Here is a 24681-nt window from a genome sequence, read left to right on the forward strand (position 1 = left end):
GGCACCATTATTAGCAGTAGTTGATAGCGTTATGTAAGTTTTCAAATAACTTATTCCCATATACCTCTCATTGATAACGGTGATTCGGAAATACACAGTGTGTTATCTGAATGCGGCCGATTGGTTTTCAAATTAGATTGTAATCGATAAATAATATTGTAGAGAAAATCTTTCACAATTTTGTCAAAATTATTCATTGATATGATAGATCCCCGTTTTACCTGTCGACATGTATAATTATTAAACTTATCGATCATACCGTATTATTTTTGGTTATAATATCTTTTATATTGTGATCATCATTGATTTGCTAGTTATTATTAAAAATAGTTTTGCTTATATTAATACTGTGTATTGATATGGCTTTTGTGTATTCTGGCATTGTGCGTCAAAATCACTTCCCATAAATTGTACAACTAAATTGACAACTAGGGAGTAATTAATAACAAAAAAAACTATAAATAAAATTAATAAAGATTGAATTGATTCGCTTTTATTAAATTGTTTTGGACTCGTTAAGGACCCTTTGTACAATGCTTTTATTTGAAGTATGTAAGCCTCGTGAATGTTTTGATTTTTTACAGAGTTTGATGAAACATTCTGAATCTTTTTATTAATTGTATGTTTCATACAGTATTTATAATTTAATAAATGGAATTTTACTTAAGTTAGTTTCTGTAATATTTTCAGTATAAATATTTAACAATCTATTGTAATTAAATAATGTTTGTGTGTTAATATAATTTTCATTAAATATTATTAGCTAAAAAAACCTTATTCCATGACTATAAAAATTAATCCCATAGGGTTATCGGTGACCTTCCGTTTCCTTTCTGTAGGATGTCTTAAGCCTTAAGGTCTAAGGTCCCCCCTCCGCTCACATTGACAAGTATCTCTGAATGTACCACGATTTAAGGTTCTGTTACTTTGTTTTTGAGAACATTCCACCAGGGTGATATGTGTGTGAATGTTTTTTTACATCATGAAGTTAAAATTAAGAACACTCCCTATTTATGTAATACTAAAAATTTCAATGATGAAATATATGACAATCGTTATGAAATTTGAGTGAATCACTGCTATTTCAGCGCATTGTATGTATGGATTCGGAATACTACTTACGCAAGACACACCTAGTATATAATATTTATAAAAGTCAAGTAAAATGTAATGCCGCGTCGCGTTCGCGTGAGAATAGATGAATGAGTTGATATTCAAACGCCGACCGTTTCAAGGCTAGCAAAAAGACACTGCCGTTTTGACGCAAACGAAAAGTTGTGCAGACAAAATACCATGGACAAAGGGCAAACAGCAAAGAGCGCATTATAATAATTAACATTGTTTACTTTTCCTTTGTACAATGATTGTATTCAGAGCTGTAGTCTTGTTACTCTCCCTGACTGGAACTTGGGATTAAATTAAAGTAATAATTATATAAAATATTAATTTGTGTGTAATATATTGTATTTAAAGTAGATGATGTATTACCAATCATTGTAATATGGTTGCTTATTATTACCTAAATATAAAATTATAATATTATTTCGTTCTTATTTATCAGCCTTCTCCATTATACCTCGAGAAATTATAACGACATGCGACATTCATGTAGGACTGACTGAAACAGACGAGTCAGAGGCTACCTGTTAATCAGTTGTACTGACTCGTGATGTTGTGGTTAAAAAGCTACATTTCCACCCAGTGGGCATCATTCATAAACACTTTTAAAAAAGTGTGTTGGTGCGAGAAATTTTGTTTGGGAATCGAATGACCTAACTCAGCGTTTCTCAAATGATAGGTCGCGACCCGCTATCGGGTCGCAGAAAGCAAAATGCCGGGTCGCCAATTTCCTAAAATAAATCCGTATATTAACTATTTAATTTCATAATAAGCGAACATGACGCAATTGAACATGGTCAAAAATAGTTTGTTGTAGTTGGTAAGTGAAATTGGGTTTTTTGTGCTGGCAGCATTGATGCGATGCTAACACCTAAGATACGAGGGTGGGTCAATAAGTCCTTAGAAAAGCCGACAGGTGGCGCGACTAGTACTGTAAGCGGTTTGTTTTCATGCAGCGGCACTACCGATTCAGTATGCTGCGAAGTTTCAATCAGATTGGTCGGGTTGTTGTGTGTTTCTCGTACATTTAAAAAAAAAATTTGCTTGTTTACAAAAATGGAGAAAATTGAGTTTAGAGCTGTTATTAAACATTTTAATATAAAAGGGTTAACAGCAAAGGAAATAAAAAATGAGTTGGATTTAGTTCACGGCATATCTGCTCCTTCACTTGCAACTGTTTATAACTGGTTAAATGAATTTAAACGTGGTCGTACATCAACAAAGGATGAACCACGCTCAGGACGTCCTGTAGAGGTGACTACACCAGAAATGATCAATAAAATCCACGATATGGTGTTAAGTGACCGAAGATTAAAGTTGAGTGAGATAATTGAGGTTACAGGGATCTCAAAAGGTAGCGTCATTTCTATTTTACATGACAAATTGGGCATGAAAAATATTTCTGCAAGATGGGTGCCGCGTTTGCTCACAGTCGACAATAAACGCAATAGGGTGGTGGCCTCTAAAGCCCTGTTGTCGCTCATGCAACGCAATCCGGATAATTTTTTTCGTCGCTTTGTGACTGTAGATGAAACATGGATACACCACTATACTCCCGAGACGAAAGAACAGTCAAAGCAGTGGATTGCGAAGGCAAACCATGTCCAAAGAAGGCGAAAACCGTAAAATCAGCTGGTAAGGTTATGGCTACTGTATTTTGGGATGCACGTGAAATTATTTTCGTTGACTATTTGGAAAAAGGAAAAACAATAACAGGGGATTATTATGCATCTTTATTGGACCAGCTAAAAAACAAAATTGAAGAAAAACGGCCTCATTTAAACAGGAAAAAAATCCTCTTTCATCTGGACAATGCCCGTGTTCACACATGTTTACGATCAATGGCTAAAATTGAAGAATTGAAGTTCGAATTGGTCGACCACCCACCGTATTCGCCAGATTTAGCCCCCAGTGACTTTTTCCTTTTCCCAAACTTAAAAAAATGGCTAAGTGGACAACGTTTTTTTTCAAATGAAGAAGTCATCGATCGGACAAATGCTTATTTTGAGGACCTTCCGAAAACTTATTTTTCTGACGGTTTAAAAAAAATTGAGAAACGTCTAACCAAGTGTATTGAGCTCCAAGGAGATTATGTTGAGAAATAAAAAAAAATCCAAAAATAAAAACTGTTTTAATGCTTTTTTCTAAGGAATTATTGACCCACTGATACACCCCTGTTACAGGCGGGCTTCTCCCGGTGTAAAATAATCATTTAGTAGCTATAAGTCGAAACGTAACCCTGACCTCTAGAAACGGCTTCATAAAACATCTAATCTGATTCCTTGCTCAACCACGTAAGTATTTTTTTTTTAATTTAAAAAGTAAAAATGATGATGGATGAAAGAGATAATTTTAAGACTAAATATAAGGATTCAAAAATAATAAATTTTGCCGCGCTTGTCGGCAACGTCCAAATTTCGACGCGCCTGCGCCAGGGTGGTCCTCGTGATTCATGAAATCAAAAAACATCACGCGATAAAATTTGGCCAATCACGAGAGTCCTTTTTGTGGAATGGCGTGGGTACGCGAAGTTTGAAAAAGAAAAAAAAATTAGTAAGCGTCCCCTTTCCGATAGGATAGGACCTGCGACTATAATCGTAAAAACCCAGATATAAATTTGTGAAACTAAAAAGGATAAGAAAATATAAGACCACGTCACGAACACGAAAGACCGAGTTTTATTTATACTCCAACCATTTGAATTTCTTTTTTTGTGAATCCGGGGTTCGATGGACTCCTGAGCTAGCCGCTGGAACCCCGGGGATCTCACCACCCTCGTACATAAAGTTAAAAAAATTTACTAGCTTTTGTATTTATTGATTACGTTTAATTTGACGATGGACAAATGGATGATAAGACAACAAGTACATGATGTGCCACTAACGAAGTATTCGATTAGCACCGACAAACAATCAAGTGATGTCCAGTCGGGTACAACTTCTGAAAGCGGAACCAACGAACGGAGACAGATTTTATAAAAAAAATGTTTCGAGGGTTTTGTTAAATGAAAAAGGTTTGGAATAACTAGTCCAGGGCAATTAATAACTCAACTATCAAGTGCAACCATTGAAGTGATGCTGTTAATTTTACCAATGGTCTTTTGAGTTCTTAACCGGACACAGTGGTTGGCGTCTTAGTTCTCAGTTTAAGGGCCAAGACACAGTGTTGAAAATTGAGGCAGACATTCTCATCTTGTTTTGTTCAGTGTGTGTTTGAATAATGCGAGGACACAATGAGTTTGTCGAATGGATAACAATGACACTTTGCAAAAAACTCTGTTAATGACCGCTATGTAGTGCTCAGCTTTGAAGCGAATAGTATTTTATCCTTGCCTACTTGTTATAATAATATAGTCTTCTGTATCGGTATTGCCATCTTTTTTGATGCTGATTATAGTACGTAGACATAAAAATTATAGTATTTCTGAAAAAGATTTAGTACCTACATGAACATTTTTCATTTTATATCCTATAAAATTATTGTATTTTTGGTATATTTGGCATAAAAATATAGTATTTCACTATAATTGTAGTACGGATGGATAGCAACACTGCTCTGTATGGAAGAAGAATCTACAAATTTTGAGGTTAATTATAAGAAAATATAATTGGAAACAATGTCTAATTGCAGGGCTGCTTTGAGAGTAAGGGTACCGTAAGTTGAAGGCGGTTAGTCTATGGCACCTGCTACGGCTAATCACTGACTTGATCAATTTTTTTAATGGCATTACATGTCACTTTTCGAAAGATAGGAATGGGTTGCAGGGCCGAGACCTAGAATAGATTATTAGTACCATGCCTACGATCACCGACTTATAATGTCATGGGTCGAAATTCACCTTTTTAATGTGTGTTCGGATCAGACAATCCATTTCTCGTAAAAACAAAAATCTGTTAATACGTCATAATACTGTGGACCCAGAAATAATTTTATTGATCTTAGGATCGAACATGGCAAAAAAGTGGACAGAATAAGGAAACCAAAGAAGTAAAATACAAAATATGATTTTATTATATTAAATATTAATTGCATCTTACAAAATTACATTCATGTATCATTGATAAAATCACTATCCATTTTTTGAAACTTCTCTTTGTAGTCTTCAGGAACTTCCACACTGCTAATATCTTCCACTGCCATTTCTTCTTCTTTTCTGAAAAATTTACATGTTGACTAATTAAATTTGGGGAAATATGTTTATAATACAATAAGTTTATTGTTGACACTAAATAAAAAATGTCTCAAATTGCAAGCTTCGTATTTTGTCGCTAGGTGCCTCTGCGAGTCTATTCTATACACAAGGCTGCTTTCGGTCCGCTATGGCAGCTAAATAGGGTAGGAAAGTATCGAATTATTAAAACTTATTGTAACAATTACAATAATTTAGTTATAATATTGTTACAATAAGTACTATGTTTTAACAGCACCTCTCATAAGCCTCAATTATATTGAGCTTCTTTACGAGCTGTTTATTGACGAATTTAAAAGCGGGCGATTCAGCTACTGCAATTTGATGATTATACACAAAACTTTCCATTTGCTGAGAAGCCACAAGCCAGCGACTATTTTGACGGAACGTAGTTCGTTTTTTTACCGGGAGGTTGGTACTGCGCAGACGCGGTAGGCCCACACGCCGGCGTGTAGCGTGTAAAGTTGACCGGCTTTCAACTTTTCTCAGTAGAGTGTTTACAACCTGCTTATTAGCTTATTCGATGATTACACTGGGCGACTTTACAGGCAGATTGTAAATTCGCCATTAAATAGCTCGTAAAGAAGCTCAATGTAATTGAGGCTTTACACTGGGCGAGTTTACAGGCAGATTGTAAATTCGCCAATAAACAGCTCGTAGAGAAGCTCAATGTAATTGAGGCTTTATGCGTTAATGACATTAAGCTACTTTACAAGCTGTTTGTTGGCGAATTTAAAAGCAATTCAGCTACTGCGATTGTGATGATGACACACAAAACTTTCCATTCGCTGAGAAGCCAACAAGCTAGCGACTATTTTAACATAACATAGTTCGTTTTTTTACCGGGAGGTTGGTACTGCGCTCTACTGCGTAGACGCGGTAGGCCCACACGCCGGCGTGTAGCGTGTAAATATGACCGGCTTTCAACTTTTCTTGGTAGATTGTTTACAATCTGCTTGTTAGCTTGTTCGATGATGACACTGGGTGACTTTATAGGCAGATTGTAAATTCGCCAACAAGCAGCTCGTAAAGTAGCTCAATGTCATTGACGCTTTAGCTGTGATAAATTTTAGACCGAGATAGACAGTTTTGACATTTCAGACGGTTAACTTATTGTAATTGTTACAATAAGTGTTAATAATTCGATACTTTCCTACCCTATATACTTAGCTGCCGTAGCGGAACGAAAGCAGGCTTGTGTATAAAATAGACCCGCTGGTAGGTGTAAATATTATGTACATCATTGTTTTTTTCCAAACTGACAGTGACATCATTTCATACCTGAATAAAAAGAAATATACATATTCGCAACATACCTAATAAGTATATCAACGACATTTTCACAAGCCAGAAGTGCTCTCCTGTCTGTCTCCCACTTGTGAAGCTCTCGGAGAATGTAATAAGTACCATGATCTCTTAAATATTCCCTGCCATGACGTTTAGTGCAGAGCCTGCTCAAACCTTCCAGCAGAAGTCTTCTAGTGGTACGAAGAAAATTTTCTCATTAATAATTGACCAAACACAGGAGTAAGACTTAAATTAAATATAAATTTTACATAACTGGTGGTTTTATATTACATTATATATGATGTGGTGAAAACCAAGCAATACGTATACATACATACTAATCTTTCTACATTGAGTGCAATGTGATAGGCAGTTTTTTTTCAATGTGGGACAAAAAATTCCAGAACCAAACAACCTACTAAGTAGGTGCTAATTTCTAGGTTTCAGCAGGTTTTGGTTTGTTTCTATGCCCTACGTGGAATTAAACAATACACCAAAAATGCGAAAAGTAGAAAAATCATTAGACAATAAATATTATAATACAGAACTATCAAAAATTACACGTAATGAATAATAATTGTTAACAAACAACTATTTTTATTATTTAACGCATAAGACACAAGATGTGAGAATGTAACATTCCATATATTGAACATACATAGTTTGAAAACATCTCATGCATCACTACTTAATTACCCACTAGAAAAACTCCAGTTTAGAAAAAAAATTCGATACCCAACGGGACTTGAATTTGTAACCATTGGATTCGTGCTAGTGTGCTTTTCATATTAAGCCACGGGCATCCTACTTAATTATGATAATTTTAACTAGTAGTTCTTACTACTTATTTTTTTTCTAAAATGGATTTTTTCTAATGGGTAGATGTTTTCAAATAATGTATGTTAAACATAACTACAGTGAAACCCCGATTCTACGATTTTTAAGGGACCCAAAGAAAAAACGATAAATGCAGGATATATAAAAAATAAAAAAGTCGTTTTCTCCTGAATTTTTTTCGACGTTTTGAATTATTATCAGTTTCTCAGCTAGAGTTCTAGTATTTTCATGGGGGGCATTTTAGTTGCGACTTATAAAAATTCGTGATACAAGATGCGAGGCAAGCCTGAGCACCGACCTGCCTGTCTGAACCTGGCTGAAAGGTCTGTAGTATATGTCATAAATAATTCTATGAAAGCAAAATGAAAAATATTCAACAAAAACGGTACAAAGGACAGTATTTGTGATGGGACCATAATATTTAGGCGATAGATCGAGGAAAACGATAAATCGGGGAACGGTAATGCGGAATTATTTAACATTGTTCTTATGGGTGTTTGGCGGGACTTTCAAAAATAGAATGGTAGACCGGGGTCCACTGTATCCTTTTTTCTAATAATATGTATGTTTCTTTATTGTAAATTATGTATTTTCAACATAAACTAAAGATTGCGATTTTGTGTCACAGTGATTCTGTTATGTCATTGCCACCGTATGAATAATTGATGAATGAATGAATGAATGAAAGCCATAAAGGTATTTTATAAATCTTCTGTTTACCTGATATCAGGGTCCTGTTCTCTTTGTTTCTCCTGTGGCAAGTATTGCAGAGAAGTTGGCAACACATCCATCTCATCATCGCGAAGTTCCTCCCCCCCGGCCAAAGGTAGTAAGAGATACGTTAAAATATCCACCTAAGAGATTAAGTTAAGAGATTAAAAATATATTATTTTTGCAAAAAGAAATTGGCCATCGTATTACTGGGCGGGAGAATTTGTTATTATTGAGATTGATATTATATTATTGAGATATTTCATTCAGTAATAATAATATAGAAAATAATGGTGTACTTTACCTCAGAACTGAGTAGCCAATTATGTTTATCCACATCAAAGCAGATATTTCTTATTGTTCCTACTGCGCCCCCTCTTCGTACAATGGATCCTTCATATTGACAAAAGCTGGCAACACGGATGACACCTCCTTTGCTTTCAGTATTATATAGCCATTGTCGGATGCAAGAACTGCCACTAATATTACTCAATAGAGGTCCTAAAAAAGAGACAATTTTAAAATTAGTAAAAGTAAATTACCATTTTTGTTCATAAGTATTGCGTAGTAAATCGAAGACATGCCGCCGCCGTAAACTTTTGTACCTACCAGTTGTAAAGGTTCTGAAAAAAAAAAGATTTATTATCTAGAAAGAAAGAAGATTTAACAGTACACAAAGCAAAGTGTTTTGTTTAGTAAAGATGTTCAACGCACTGCCGATGCAAAGATCGATCTAGCCTGCTTCCATGTCGACGCCGTGTGATTACCGAGTTCACCGCTCCGTCTGTCTTGGGTTTGCCGCACGTCTGCCTTGACCCTTAGACACACGGCACTTCGAATTACCGCGCTGATGTGCATTGCATTGTCTATTCTTCAACGTAGCGCGGATAGGCAATACAATTCATATCTGGCTTACGAAACCGACCTAGTATCTGAGTCAACGTGGCAGTTTGCTGCGGCGTATGTCTTAGCCCTAAGTAGAGCATATGGGAGAATATGAATATGAAGATACTACCTATTATTTATTGTCTGTACTGGGTTTGAGAAATTATTTGTATAGAAAGACTGGCTTACCTATGTAATGTAGTTTTGAACCGGCTGTATTGTACGAAACATTGGTAAAAGCATCCATTATCTCTGTCATGTGAGGTAGTAAAAGTGTTGCACAGAATTCAACATTTGATTCTGACCGTGAAATATTCGATAAAGCCATACAGGCAGCATCAGAATCCTGAAACATTATTTAAAACGACATTTTTATCTTGTGTATTAATAATTATATGAAATTTGTACACTACTTACTTAATTAAAAAAAACATTTTTTACAAGCAAAAAAGCAATCTAGTGCAAAATTTGGTTCTTGTCCACTTTATGGCCTGATTAATTTATGTTTATTTGCACGGTTTATATTACATGGTAACGTGGACACTTGCTGTGTTAGGTTTTGGCTTTTTTAAAGGTTACATATTACTTTTTTGTCACTTGTCCATGGCGATAACGTTACTGACCTCTGGCATATTATGTTAATACCATGTTCGATCTTAAGAAGCCACAGAGTGGAGTTTGTATTAAAGAGATTTTTATTTTTTACGAGAAATAGATCTTAGCCACTTGCTCAATTTATTAGGTCCAAACATACATTGAAAAACATGCAAGTTTGCCAGACCTTTGATTTGAACCCGGGACCCTCGATATAATAAGCTGATGCGATAATCAGCCATCGTTCGCATATAAAGGGTACATGGCAAAAACAGGCGCATGGATTTTTTTTTCATTTTTAAGATTTAAATGCCATTTTGTTCAACAGAGCAAGTGCTCAAGAATGGTATCATTAAAACTACCAAAATCGATTTCATTGCTTCATAAAATGAAGGGAGAAGAAAGTGTAGTCAAGGCAAAAATCAGCTCATTGTGTATGAAACTATACAAGAATGTAGCATTTATTATGTTTTATTACTTTGTTTCACTTTTATTATATTTAAAAATAAATGAGAAATCAATGTATAATTTATTTTACTTAATATTAAACCATTTTCCAACCAATAAGGATTTCATTCTTCTTTTTGCTCTTCTGCACAACTATCATTTTGTCAATGAGCTTGTTTTTGCCGTGTACCCTTCATATGCTAAAAAAATAATATGTAGTTATACACAACCTTATTCTGAGGATTAAGCAATGATTTTATCAAAATGTTGACGACGTTTGTAAAATTTGGGACCACGTCTTTGTAGGAGGCTTTATTTTCTAACAACATCAAAGCGACAGCTCCCACTTCTTCTGCAGATATATTCACAAGGCAAAGGAGAGCGTCTTTTTTAATAGTTTCTGCAGTATCCGTCGTCAATAGTATTATTTTCTTTAAGACATGGTCACATTTTGAAAGCAATGTGACTCCATCGACGGTAGCAGAGAGCCCTGTATAAATTTATTGAATTAATGTTACAGCATTTATTTTAAGTAACAAACAAACATTCTAAGTATTGATTGAAAATATGGCAGACAGCAAACATGGGACTCCGGATAAACGAAAGAAAAACAAATAACACGCCAGTTCTCCAGAGTGCAACAGATGATCATAATACCTTTATCATTGGCGGTGATGCTTTGGAAACTGTGGAGTCATTTGTTTATATGGAGTCACAAATACTAATAACACAAGCGACGAAATAAATCACCCTCGCCAAAAGATGTAATTTAGGTTGACGAAAACTAAATCAACCTTATATAAAACTCTCAGTTATAATGCTGCAGATGACCGCATAGCCATTTATCATTTTTTTTTTGTGGAAACAGTTTATCCCATGTAGACAATTGAAAGTTTGATATTTTCATACATTTCAATGCATCATTATCACACACTAAGCTTACGTTGGGTTTGGTCTAAAAAAAAAGTTATAAAAGGTCATGCGGTCATCTACACCAGTGCTCCGCAACCTTTTCCCACCCATGGCACACCAAAGGTCTTCCCAGAATCCCGCGGCACATCACACGTAAAACAATTTATACACCAAAACATAGACCCCACATCCTGAAGAGGGGGACCCCAGGCCAAGATCCTTGGCGGGCCCCCCTACCTATAGCTAAGGTTGAAGACAGCGTGATACTCTAAAATTGCATTTTTAAAATAGTGTTCGAGGTAAAATTAATGGTATTGATTTTATGTTTAGCAATTTTTCGTATGGTTATATTATATTAATATAATTATGGTTAGTTGTCAGGTTAGGAATAATTATTTGTCGAGTATTGACACAATAATAATAAATTGTATCCTATAATAAGATGTTTTAAAATATTAATACTAAAAATAGTAAAAAGTAGGAGGTGACTTTTTTTGATTCGAAAATGGGAGCTGAACTGCGATAGTTTTGACGGAAATCAGAGGATATTTTTTATTAACCGAAATCCAGAAAATAACCAATAGAACATCAGCGAAGTTCAGTTTTAGCGTCCCGTCATTTATCAATTCAACAAATTCCTCTCGAATTTATAGGGTAAGCGCTTCTATAGAATTTTCGGCATTGGTTGCAAAAGGGTTTCGTATCCAGTCGCACTGATTGTATGAAAGTACTGATGAAATTTCTTTTGCAGCAAAGTTAAATGTTTTTGAGACGGATCCAAAATTGATTGCTTGTTTTCAATGGTGGTCTGGTAGTTCCTTTGGAACATTTGTAGAAATCCTTGTCTTAGCTCCTGCCAAAGTTCGAGTTTATTTTTGGATTCTGCTAATTTATCAGAGCACGTCAATATATTTTCATTCTGACCTTGCATTGTTTTACTAAGTTCATGCAGGTGCTCAAATATATTACCAGCCATGTACACAAATTTGGCTATTGCACCGCGGCACACCTAGCATCGTCTCACGGCACACCGGTTGCGGAGCACTGATCTACACCGTAGATGACCATATCACCTTTTATAACTTTATTAACTTGCCGTAGATTCGACAGCACCATTAAAAAATCTCCCCTGCTCCCAGCATTAATGTATGGATCAGAACGCTGGGCGCTCGGGAAACAGAATGAGAGAAATATAGATATCTTTGAGAGAAGAATCTTTGGGGGTTGCCAAGAAAGTAGCATTTGACAAGAGAAGACCTGGACGGCTTAAATTGAGATGGCTGGACTGCGCTACAGGAGATTTATGAATGCTCATTCGAAGTAACAGGAGAGCAGTATCGGCGCGTGATCGTCCAGGATGGAGGAAGGTTTTGAAGGAGGCCAAGACCCGCCAAGGGTTGTAGTGCAATAAATAATGATGATGATGACTAGGACCATTTCTTAAATGTGTCGTACCTATGCTATAATAGTATCATGTAATTATTAATTATATAGGTACCTACCCATAAGATGTTGAAGGGCCACAGCTTTTAAATCTAATCTCGCACTTAGATCGAGGAATTGCGATATTTCTTGCAAGGCTTCCATTATTGTTTAAATATGCCTTCTCTTAGGATGGTAAACACAAATCTGTGATTCTTTCATTCGAAAAATTCTTTGAAAATATTTCTTATTTTCGCATGTGCGTTTGACAGAAATGGTCATAGACAATTTTAAATAATTAAAATCTCCAGATGTCATATTTTTTAAGTTATTATAATATTACATACCATAACGTCGGATAAAATAACGTTATTTAATTATAGAGTATTGTTTTATAAAACGAATTGTAATTGAAATATTATTTTTGTGAAAAATTGCTCTCCAAGCGAGCTTCAATTAATAATATTTACATGTAGCAACATTTTTTCACTAACGTTGCTTTGTTGTTTTTGACTTGTACGTCTCAAAGTTGGATTTTGCCGTGAAAAATTGTTGGGAATAACGTTTTCCCAAACATAGAATACAGACTATTTCCCAACTTGGGAATAAATCGTTTGCGTGGTTGTATTGTTAAAACAAAAGGTATTTTCTAAACCCCCCTGAAATAGCCAAATCGCAAATGGATCGAACAATTAGCAAGAATAATGTCCTGTCCTCACTGTAGTCTTTAACCTTACTTAGCGTTGCGTTTTTACACCGGCTCTCTGTTTAATTATTGGCGGCAAAATTAGACATTCCAATGATTATTTGAAAATAATAAAAAAAAGTTTATTGTCTGAGGGTGTCACTAGAATTTCTGTATCATCATTTGACAGAAAGAACTTTTATTCTATCTCATGGATTTCATTGGTATTTTAAAACAATCCAGAAAGAAACTACATAAGACAAAGACTCCTGCGTAGTCCCATGGCCGCTCCTCAAGTGGAGCATATGGACACAAAGAGCCACCTCCAAGAATTCAGTTGCTCGTATGCCTTTTTGCACCCTTCCGGGTCATGCCAGCATCTCGTAGCTCCGGATAGTATTTAGCAGCACTATAGAACACCTGAATTCGGTCGGCTTGAAGAAAAGGCGCCATGGCATTTGGCCGTTCGGGGTCAATAGGTCTTCTGTTTAATGTGAAGACATTTTCTGAAAAAGTCAAGCACACCTATTCCCGTTCTCGAAACTCAGTTTAGAGTTTCTCCGAGTCTTTGTAAGGTCCCATGGCTTATTGGCAACCCTGGAGTATACCTTAGAAATTTATAGTAATTTTTAAGTTGCTTGAATTGCTTAAATTACTTAAATTGTTTTTGGTACAAGTCGCTTATGGGGAATACAGCGACAAACACATTTTGAAAATAGCTGATATACTGGATTATCTGTTAGGTTAACCTAACCTAAACTAACCCAACCTTGATACCCATATCTGTTATTATTCATATAGAAATATATTCGCTGATATCGCAGATGGTGAAGAAAACCTTCTATAGAGATTTTTCCTAAACATATGAAAATAAGCCAAAATTGACTACTAGGACTTGTAATTTTCACAAAAACTCTGAAATGAGAGAGCTTAATTTTTTTTTGTATATCACGTGAAACTGGAATTTGCTTTAGTGATTTTTACACGAAAACCAAAGAAGGCGGCACCTGAAAGAAGATTTGACATCTTTGCCTTGTGTCCAACCATGAAATCAATTTTACACCACCATTATCAAATTTTTTTGCGTGACAAACTGGTTTTTTTCTAATGTAATTTCTATGCATGCAAGATGAAAGCTGTCAATAAACTCACGATCTGAGTGGCTCTATTATTGTCCATTATCTTATTTTTCATCAGGACCTTGTGGTCCTCATGATTTGGTTGTCAGTCAATCATATCCATTACTCAACTACGTCTCTTTTGGCTATCAGTAGCCCGCTGAGCCGGTGTCAGTGGAAAGCGGATGGAACTCTTGATTCGGTTCGTCCATCTGAATCTAAATGACAATCTAAAACTAAATGGTCAAGGAAGAGCTATCCTTGTCCTTTTAGATCTTTGACATGATGAAATACCATGAATTATTCCAGGTTGGAGAGTTTGTTTGGAATGTTCAGCTCGTTGAGTCGGTTGCCCTTTTGACTTGCCTATGTCTTTTTCTTGTCTTTAACAGTCAAGTTTCGGAGCCATATATAACAATCTCTGACTAATTATATTCAAATTGTATAATCACTTCAAAGTCATGAACAATATAATTTTGGGTTGAGTGAATGACCAACATCTATTCATCACTACTTATAATAGTATATGAAAAGATAATTTTATTTCTTAACTTTGTCCTTTTTACATATCTTGTTGAATTTACAATATGACTATAGTAATATCTCGATTCTTCAAATTTCATTATGATTATCAGTTTCAAATGAACAGCACAAAAAGATGTTGAAAAAATGATTATTCTGGAAGTAAACACAGATTATTCTTGATTTTTTTCGTTTTGTCAAACTACTTTCATCACATTGAAAATCACCAATTCATTAGTCCGGATAATCAAAATTGTAGTGTATCTGATTACAGCTTGAGATTGCTGCAGTTCACCATGACGTCTCAACCGCATTACTCTTTAACATGGCACCAATACCATGCGAGTATGTGCTCCAATTTCAGCACTCTGCAACAGGTAATTATTCATTATAGGTACATATTTTGGAAATACCTCAGAAATATACCTACAGTGGAACCCAGATTTTACATGCCTGGGATTCACGCTTTCCCCCTATTTCCATGTAGTTTCTGCAATCCCATTTCATTTTAGTTCAATCAAAGTTTTTATATTTTTATTTCCTGCAATTTACATCTGAAATATTCAAAGTTCAATTAAAATTATGTATTATAATTAAAAATCCAATTTACTTGAACACATTCAATTGAATGCATGACATTGAAGTTAATTCCAGATGCATGTGTGCGTTCTATTTATAGATCAAGGTTACACAATGCAATTTTTTAAGTTTGTTTTTTGTTTACACACATTCAAATAATGTCTCGGCAAAGATGGCATAATATCTCTCTCATATAGTCTCGTTATTTAGTTAGTGGCATACCTATTTTATTTATTTTTCGGTGACTTTTTTAGGTGAATTTGATGAGTCTTGTAAAGTTAACCGTTCGGAGCAGTCAGTAGCGCATTTGTGTATTTAAAAGTTACAAAACAAATTAAGAGTTTAATTGAAGAAATCCGTAGAACATATAAATAATGGGAAGTGGGTTGCTTTCTGAGTGAGGTTGTAACAAGGTTTAAATCTCGAGTGTGGAGTGGGTATAAACTTAAATAGGTGTGAAAGAATAATATGATATTTTGAAATATGTGTCATAATAAATGTGTTAAATTTTGTCACATAAACAAAACATCGGTTATATTTGAGTACAATCGGCGTGCTTTGTGTTTATTGTATTTTATGGCCTGACTGTCATAAGGTAATAAACGGAGTCTGGCTTTGAAGCCTTGGACAATGGCGACCGGCTTTCACATTTCTATCTTATTATTATTATTTTATATGCTTATTTTTCAGAGGGGCGATTTTGTGGATTTGACGCTGGCGGCTGATGGACATTTAGTAAAAGTTCACCAATTGATTCTCGGTGTTGCCAGCCCCTACATCAAGGAATTGATTCAATCCGCTCCGTGTAAACACCCTGTTATATTTCTGAATGTAGGTTTTATTTTAATATTGTAATGCTTTTATTATTAAATTCTTAAGCGCCACCACTAGCCTGGACGTTTTAAGTAATACACCATTCTGCCACCCGCTTGTTACTCTATGGTTATCTACACTTCGTGAAGCTTCCTACAAATGAACCTGCAATGCAAAATTATTTGCAACAAATTGAATCATTAGTCTAGTAACGAGATTATTAGTTTTATTTTCATATAAGTATAAGCCCGCACATCTAAACTCGTCTCGTCTGCGGCACTGCCATAAATCAAACCTTGTAGGAATGTCGCATGCATGTTGCATATTCAACTGCGCCACATAGGCGCCTAGCGACAGTGACGCATGTAACGTCACGAAACGTCGACGTTGTCAAATGCCAAAAATATTGGGTTCATCCGTTAATTAGGCACATCTCCTAGTATAGTCATATATACACGATATTTCTCAAATTTTGAATGAAGTAAATATCCGAAGGTCTATAAGATAACGTGTTTTTTGTGAATAACGATTACGTCACATCGACGTATTTGACATGCTGCAGACAAGACGAGTTTAGATGTGCGAGCTGGCTAAGATATTATCTAACATGCAACATTTCAGGAGAGAAATTTCAAACTTTTTAAACTGATTGTTATTGGCTGATTTAATATAATAAAATAGTCTTTGTGTATTTTCAAATACAAAACGTTGTAGCTGAATATATAATATACTTATTAATTAAATTATCAAGATGGAAAAAATGCTGTCCACTTAAACGGATCACTGTCTGATTCGTTAGCTCTATAAATTATCTGAATCATGGAACTGAGGATTTTTTTGTGTATTACTTCATTGCTGTACTTGTATCTTAATCCCATAAGAAGGCCATTTCACAAATATTCAAAAATATACTAAAACTGAAAAGGATTCTTTTTTACTCATTCCTCTTACGTGCATAGCATTACAGAGGCTTTCCATCATCACAGAATGAGAATTTCCCGTTTATCTTTCCAGAAAGTATCCTATTCAACGTTGTGTAGTCTTCTGCAATATGTGTACACCGGAGAAGTGGCAATCGCCGAAGAGAACTTGTCGACGTTCTTTGAGGCGGCCAAGGCGTTGCATATTCAAGGACTTGATGGAATGGTATAATTACTACTTTACTCAATATGTTAAGCATACCATCACGATTCTTTCATTGCTAAATATTTATTTCCATTATCATCAATAATGGCAACCAACTTTTGTGATTTATAAATTAAGGTTACCAACTAACTCATAGATATTGTCAGATTATTTATCAAGAATATTGACATGAATATTAATTACTTGAGCCGGTAGCTTAATAAATATTGGTATACTTAATTAATCTTGCCCGGATTGCCATAGATGTTGGTTCACGTCCCATTCAGTAAGTCTTTTTCAAGTATTTTTCGAATGGGTATGTTTCTGATTGTCTTAAATTATGAAGAATGTATAGTGTATTATGTGCATGGTCCCCACAAGAGGGGGGGCTGACAGGGCTCTAGTCTGGGGGTCCGAGCTCAGCGGGGGCCGGCGTGGTGGTTCGACCAGATGACTGAGATAAACACACATCACAAATTTGCATTAATAGTAAAAAAAAAAGTATGTTCCATAAAGAATATTAACATTTTGAAATAGGTTGTTGTGTGATGCGATTTTTGATTATTGTGTGTTCGATACTCAACGACTATGGATGTACTTAGAAATACAGAGAATCGCTAAAAATACACTGAATACCCGTAATTTTATCTTTAACACCATTTAGAAAACGATACTGCAGAGTATCACTCTGTCTTTAACCTTAGCGACAGGTAGGGGGTCCGGGAGTCCGCTTCAGGATATGGGGGCCATGACTATGTGTCAATGTCCCCTTTAGTCAGTGGTTCCCACTCCTAAATTTCTGGCATGTTAAGTTAGACAGGCCTAAAAAAACAACATATATTTTCACTTTCTTACTAGCTACGTTACAAATATTTTGACAATATGTTGCTGCAGTATTTTTTTTTATAAAGCTGTCCAATGACATCTATCATCCGAATATCTAACCAAATTTAACTTCCAAAACACTTATTATTATTTTACTATTAATTATCATTATTTTATTAATAGGTCATATAAAAACATTTAAATTTAAAAAGAAAATACAAAAACAGTGGCAAAATGTACCCTTTTCCATTAGTTTTTTGCAAGCTCTCGCCGAACCCTAGAGTTCCATGAAATGATTGTTGAGAATCACTGTACTAAATGAGAATCTTTATGTAGAATAAGTAACACTGTACCTGCAATACCACTTATCCATTGAGTAGCTTATTGTCTACGGTTGCTATCAGGGAACTCAGAAATAATGGGAACTGAATCTCTTACTCTGTTTAGAAGACTCTGTTTAGATCGTACCTGTTATATTACCCATTACCATAGCATCCAATCCATTATCATTTGTTTTCTGTCCAAATTATTGAATGGTAATTGATAAAGTGGTACGTTAAGTATATATTCCGTACCTATATGGCAGAAGCATATAAGTCATTTTTTCGCATTTTACAGGAGAAGGTTATTAAGGTTTAAAGAAGTGTCACAAATCAGGATATGATGGAAATTGGATTGTTTAATGTTATTATTATAAAAAAACTAGTATATTTTTAAAATATATTTGATAAAAAAAGAAAATCAAGCAATTCAATGAGTTATTAAGCATTTAATGACATATGAGGTTTTGGCATAAAAATACTTTCAACATTTTGACATATCATTTACAATAATAGATGTTTTATTATAGAAAAACTTATGAAATTAAAACAAGAGCATGGAAATTAAATGAAAACATGATAAAATTAAACTAACAGTGATAATAATATTGGTAAACAGTTGTTTATGAGTATTACTTATAGTATGTATATAAAAAAATTAACAAGTATTTAAATTTATATAAAATGTATGATAAACTGGATCTATCAATGGCAATAAACTGATGAGGTCATCTTTCTTAGATTGATTAATTGGCAGAGGACCGTTATAGTATTGCTTAATGTTAACAATGTTCCTTCTTCCTCTTGTTGTACGTCGTAAATGAAGTTGAAGAAATGGGTCATCTTCATGTAATGAATATTTAAATTTTATTAAACCAAACTCCTTCTCATACCTGAACGATCTAATTTTGTTCCAAACGACATTTTCTCCAACTGTATTAATTTTTCGCTTCACCAGTTGATTAGAAAGAAGTCTTGAATAATTGTAAATTTCATCCTGAGACATCTCTTTACCAATAAAAAATTTCTTACCCCCTACTGTTCTAACAAACTGATACCAATCATGGGGAATATTAATTTCTATGTTGGAAGTTTTCTTGGCTTTTTCAACACGTGAATGGTCAGTGTCACATTCAATTTGCGTATGGCCTGGGAGCAAATATTTATGGTCCATGACCTGGATAGTTGGTGATGTACTTACAAAGAAAGATAGAGCTGCAGTTATTATGTTATTTTTATTTTGTCCCGGACAAGAATCAGAGGATGCAATAACATTTTCAACAGTTGGACTTAAGGTATTCAGAAGACTTATCACACAAAACGCTATTTCGTTGGCTCCCCTTGCAGCTATTCCCTTGTGCCACATATAACATGAGGTTTGGTTCGATGTGCAATTTCTTATGGTCAAATTATATGTGTACAATTGCCTTTTATAGTACACTATACTTGAGTTAAGAGAAGGCGTTGGCAAACACTGCTGCAGGTCGAATGCTAAAAAAGCAATTTTACCTTCAGATTGGAGAGCTTTGGTCTTATCGTTTTTTTTTTTTTTTAATTCATAGCCTTCATCTGCCACTTGCAAACTTGTGGGTTTCCAATATTTGTTTTATTTGTAAATCTGTAGCACATTTTAATTGAATATTGTATGTATCACAAGTTTTTCATGTGTTTTTGTAAAGTACTTTAAATTTATATCCGGTGTTTTTAAAAATTGAAGCATACATACTATATGACACAGGAATCATATTTTTTCTGTTTGCATATAACAATACATATCAAACATTTTGGATATGTTTAGCTGCCCAGACAGGTATTCTTTGGATGTGCGACGACGTGAATAATGACTTTCATGTTTAGGAAAGCTTTCTATGTGTGCAGTAACTTCTTCCCGTTCGTTTGTTTTCTTGTTTATGGGATAGTGTTTTACCACGGTTATCATTACCTTGTTGTTTTTATTTAATAAAAACAACGATACAATGCAGTTCCACCATGAATTGACAGTTAACAAAATAAAAGAAATTATCATTACCAATAAATCCTGTATCTTTACTTTGTTTGCAGTGATTCCAAAGACATGTTGAAACATTTTTTTGCAAACTTTATATTCCAGTCCCTCTGTATTGCTAATTTTATAAATTCAATAAAGACAGCTGCCAAAAATGCAGAATACCATAGATAAGTCTGCGCATGTGTAATTTTATAATATGCCAAAAGCATATATGTCAGACATATATGCTTTTGGCTTATTAGAGCTTGACATTTTATGACATGTATTGTTTTTCCAAGTCGTTTTACGAGAAATCTATAGGTTTTAGAGATATATGCTTTTGCCATAACATAAAGTAGGCATTTTTTGATATATTGGCATTCAAATCTCAAAATCGCCAAAACACGACTTATATGCTTCTGCCATATTGGTACGGAATTATATATTGTTTTTTTTTGATTGATCGTTATTTTGTGTTTCTTTTATTTTTAGGACACCGATACGGAGCTCGTAAACAACCCGAGTTTGAATATCAGAACGAAAACGGTAAAGGCTGAAGCTGCACCTCAGACCTTTCAAATCGAAGTAATCGGAGACCCGTTGAATCCTGAACAAGTCAAGGATTTGAATATTTCGAATACTGTTAGGATCGCGACCACGCCAGAGAAATTCCCAGTAATGATTAGGAAGCGTCCGTCCACACTGAAAAAGTCTAATGATGCAGTCAAAAAGTAAGCAGTGTTTCCCGACCGCTGATTTGTAGAAATTTTTGGCCGGTCCGTAAAAAATGTCCCCTATTTGAAATAAATTCCAAGGAAATCTTCATGCATCTGCAATTAATACTAGAGAATAAAGAAACCTAATCGAGTTGTCTGTTGATTGCTCAATTCACAAAAATATTGTACGATGGTGTTTTGAAAGGATAAGCTTCGGAATTAGAATCGTCTAGTGATACTTGAGTTGCCGCCAAAAATGAAACCGAAGGCAGTTATATCTTCCGGTTTCGTCAGGCTATAAATTATCAAGGTTAGCGGTTTTTATCATACAATATAATTTAGTAATGTGTTAAATTTTGTTTATTTATTAGGCTAAGCATGCCAAGCTCCGAGCTTGCAGACACTAGTTTCCCTGACTCGGACGGCGACGACTATTCGGGTGACCAATCCAAAGCTGGCAACACAGGAGTGGGATCCAACTCTGCTCAGCAATTCCAGTTGACAAATGTAGTCGAGAATTCCGGCCCCGCTTACACCAAAAGTCTTGGTAAGATCTACCTCTTTTCACTCATTGAATTCAAAATAGACAGTACACAATGATTGATACCTCTTAACAAATCCGTCTTCCGTTTATTTTTATTAATACAGTCGAACTTGGTTATTACGATCACGGAAATAGCGAGATCTCGGATGTCATGAGGAAACATTCGTTGACATTTTCGTTTATGATTTTCTCCATACATTTTTTCACTTTTATAACAAGCTACTTCTTGGGTATACCGAGCAAAACTGTTAATGTGTCGATCGTTTAAAAACAACATTTTCGACCCTAAGCAATAAAATCCGACCGGGCAGTTAACTAGACCAATGCCGCCGGGATCGGATTACGTTTATGACACTATTTAAGTATCTAAGTACCTAATTGGTGTTTTCGCCAACAACATTGAAAAAGTATCCATGCATATGGTTGAAATTGCATGTAAAAAATCCAAGCTTTGTGAAGTCAGTAGGTACCTACCAGCACCGGCGGCTCAGCACTTCATTACAATAAACAACTTCTTTTGTAGTTTATGAATGCCATGCTTGTTTCGGGGATTTTTACGATGGTTCTCAGATTTTTTTGGTTCTATGCTTAAATAGAACGTGGTGTGAAAAATGTTATATAGCGATATAACGAGCAAGTCAGTCCCATCTTCCTCATAATAACCTAGTTCGACTGCGTTACATAGTGAATACTTTAATTTTGTTTCAGAATTGCAATATACCGTGTCGAATCGTGGCTCACTGCAGCTCATTCTAAACCGGTATATGTATAACTTGTTCTGCAAGAGTGGCGGCGGGGAGATAAGGCGTTGGCGCTGTGTGGACTATCGAGATCACAAGTGTCCCGCGTGCGCTGTCACCGAGAAAAATGTTGTTATCAAAAGGTAAATCGAATCGATCCCTTCTTGCATTACTAAATAGCAAACCTGTGGTTCTGGGGCAAAAGTTCTTGTGTGTTTTGCAAGCAAAGTTTTTAAGTGACGAAAACATATTGGGTCTATTTTATAAGTTTAATATTGTTACTTCAAAGCAATTTGAATAATTTAAATATACTTAACTCATACAAATAACATTACCAATGAGGAAGTTTTAAGATGACCCAATACGACGAGAATTTATACCTAGTACATATTATCAAGCGCCATACATACGTGGGGTTCGATGTGGGAGAAGGTGATGAGGATGATAAAGGCAGCAGTAGTGGAAATGGGTTTGATGTTTATTGTCTTGATGTAGAGTACAGAGAGTTACAATGGTGAACTGGATGCTCAGACTGAGCCGCGATCCGGTAAGAGTCATTGTCGCAATTAAATAAATCTACACAAATAGATACTGTTGATCTAGTTTATGATTGAGGAGGTATGTAATCGCTTCCACCACTCTGGTTTTGTTTTGACAACTAAACATAAATATTGAAGTGTGTCACACTTGTAATGTTGAGTGGTATGATTCCTACACATACTACTACAGCCATATTTTCTGCATTGAGAGGTATGATTTATGTATTCCAACTTATAATGCCGCGGTAGGTGGAGGCCAACGGAGGAGGAGGAGATTCTTGGCTAGGCTACTTCCATAAGTGACTCAATGTCCAAGGGATTGGGGATCTGATATGACTGGCTCAGAATAGGGGGATGTACTGCAAGTTTATCACCAATCTTCGATTGAAGATGGCACCAATAGAATTAAAACAATAATTTGTTATTTTTCAAAAGATCTGAATCCAACATAATTTTCTTCATTCATAAAACATAATATTTATCTGAAAAGGAACAATTTAATACAAATTATTACCATATTGTAGTAATACTATTGGTTTGCGTCTAAAATATTATTTTTCTTCTATATATAGCAAAACAATTGTCACTCTGGTCGGAGTGACACAATCGGTAGTGTCCGCGTTTGCTAATCGAACTGTCTATGGATCGAACTATCCATCCTGCCCACTGCCTTTGATTTTTATTTCATTTGTCAAGTGAATCACCACGGTTTTTCATCATAAATCACTGGAATTCTCTCTCCTCAGAATTTTCGTGTGCTGCGCGTTGAAATGTTCGACTTTTGATAACTTGGAAAATGTCCATGCGTGCACTGAATTACGTGTCATTTTGACTGAACACGACGACACGAGCACACTACATAATCGCTATGTTTTCTTTTACACTTTTGATACAACTTTTATGATTATTTGTATTTTTTTCCAGGACAAATCTGCACAACCATCCATATCACGACAAAAAAATAATGGCCAAGATTGAGAAGAAGGCTGTCTTCTTGGAAATCAAAGCAGTCGATGGGGTGGACCACGGCTTAAACACATAGGGGGTCATCCATATATGATGTTACACTCCAAGGGGGGGAGGTGGTCTGATACAATTTGATGATTTGTAATGAAAGGGAAGGAGGGGGGTTGTAGAAAATATGATATCATTAAACCAACAAACTGTAATCTAATTACAATTTTTTTCTGAAAATATAAAAATACATAAAAAGTTTCAATGAATTTGTTTTTTAATGAATGAGGAGAGAGTTCGTAATTTGTAATATAGACAGGCAGATAAAAGATTCTGTGAAAGGGCAGAGGGGTTAAAAATACCAAAAATTATGTGCCGTCATTTATGGACAAGCCCTAATCTCACAAATCTTATACAATCTTATTTAGTCAAGATACGTTAGCCATCAGGCAATATGCCGTATAATAAATCATTTGTGTCAATAGAAATCTATAGGATCCGTTTTTCAGCATTTTAGAAAAAAATTTGAGAATCTCAGAAGTTTTTAGTTTAAATTGCATTTTATTTATTTCAAAATCATTTTTGAATATTCGCCGGCCGGCGAATAATAATTTTCGGTAGGCAAAATCGATCAGACATATTGAGTGAAACAAGACTAAATACTATTACATTGTATGGCTTGAGATGAATGGATTATTAATTATATAATGAATTCAATTTAAATGCTGCTATGGTTAATTATTATGCAAATGAAATTAATATAAATGCTGCAATGGCAATTATTATGCAAATGAATTTGATGTAAATGCTG

The 24681-nt window shown here is 35.0% G+C and overlaps 2 protein-coding genes across 3 annotated transcripts; one reads left to right on the forward strand and one right to left on the reverse strand.

The window, feature by feature from the left end:
* Positions 1-5107: 5107 nt before the first annotated feature.
* Positions 5108-12689, reverse strand: LOC147078657 (co-chaperone protein HGH1 homolog). Its single transcript, XM_085960340.1, has 7 exons — positions 12484-12689; positions 10300-10559; positions 9218-9374; positions 8448-8644; positions 8153-8286; positions 6625-6786; positions 5108-5272 (listed from the first exon to the last, which is right to left on the reverse strand). Exons 1-7 carry the CDS (start codon positions 12566-12568, stop codon positions 5167-5169), a joined length of 1101 nt encoding a protein of 366 aa, XP_085816466.1. The 5' UTR covers positions 12569-12689; the 3' UTR covers positions 5108-5166.
* A 216-nt stretch (positions 12690-12905) lies between these two features.
* Positions 12906-24138, forward strand: LOC147078658 (uncharacterized). Of its 2 annotated transcripts, none has more exons than XM_085960342.1 (8): positions 12906-13045; positions 15003-15105; positions 15998-16138; positions 17135-17266; positions 20870-21108; positions 21465-21640; positions 22346-22520; positions 23841-24138. In XM_085960342.1, the coding sequence occupies exons 2-8, from the start codon at positions 15025-15027 to the stop codon at positions 23956-23958; spliced, it is 1062 nt and encodes a 353-aa protein (XP_085816468.1). In that variant the 5' UTR covers positions 12906-13045; positions 15003-15024; the 3' UTR covers positions 23959-24138. The 2 variants fall into 2 exon arrangements, with proteins under 2 accessions (XP_085816468.1, XP_085816469.1); XM_085960343.1 differs by having other exon boundaries at positions 14988-15105; positions 23841-24137.
* The last annotated feature ends 543 nt before the right edge of the window (positions 24139-24681 follow it).

This window comes from Rhyacophila brunnea, unplaced genomic scaffold (assembly GCF_057557595.1).
Source record: "Rhyacophila brunnea isolate RB1 unplaced genomic scaffold, BYU_Rbru_1.0 scaffold_11, whole genome shotgun sequence".
NCBI lineage: Eukaryota > Metazoa > Arthropoda > Insecta > Trichoptera > Rhyacophilidae > Rhyacophila > Rhyacophila brunnea.

Coding starts and splice junctions, on each gene's coding strand:
- LOC147078658 (XM_085960342.1), top strand. CDS start 15,025: ATGACGTCTCAACCGCATTACTCTTTAACATGGCACCAATACCATGCG. Junction 21,109..21,464: donor TCTAATGATGCAGTCAAAAA/GTAAGCAGTGTT, acceptor TTTATTTATTAG/GCTAAGCATGCCAAGCTCCG. Junction 21,641..22,345: donor CGCTTACACCAAAAGTCTTG/GTAAGATCTACC, acceptor ATTTTGTTTCAG/AATTGCAATATACCGTGTCG.
- LOC147078657 (XM_085960340.1), bottom strand. CDS start 12,568: ATGGAAGCCTTGCAAGAAATATCGCAATTCCTCGATCTAAGTGCGAGA. Junction 8,645..9,217: donor TTCAAAACTACATTACATAG/GTAAGCCAGTCT, acceptor TCTCTTTTTTAG/GACCTCTATTGAGTAATATT. Junction 8,287..8,447: donor ATTGGCTACTCAGTTCTGAG/GTAAAGTACACC, acceptor TTAATCTCTTAG/GTGGATATTTTAACGTATCT.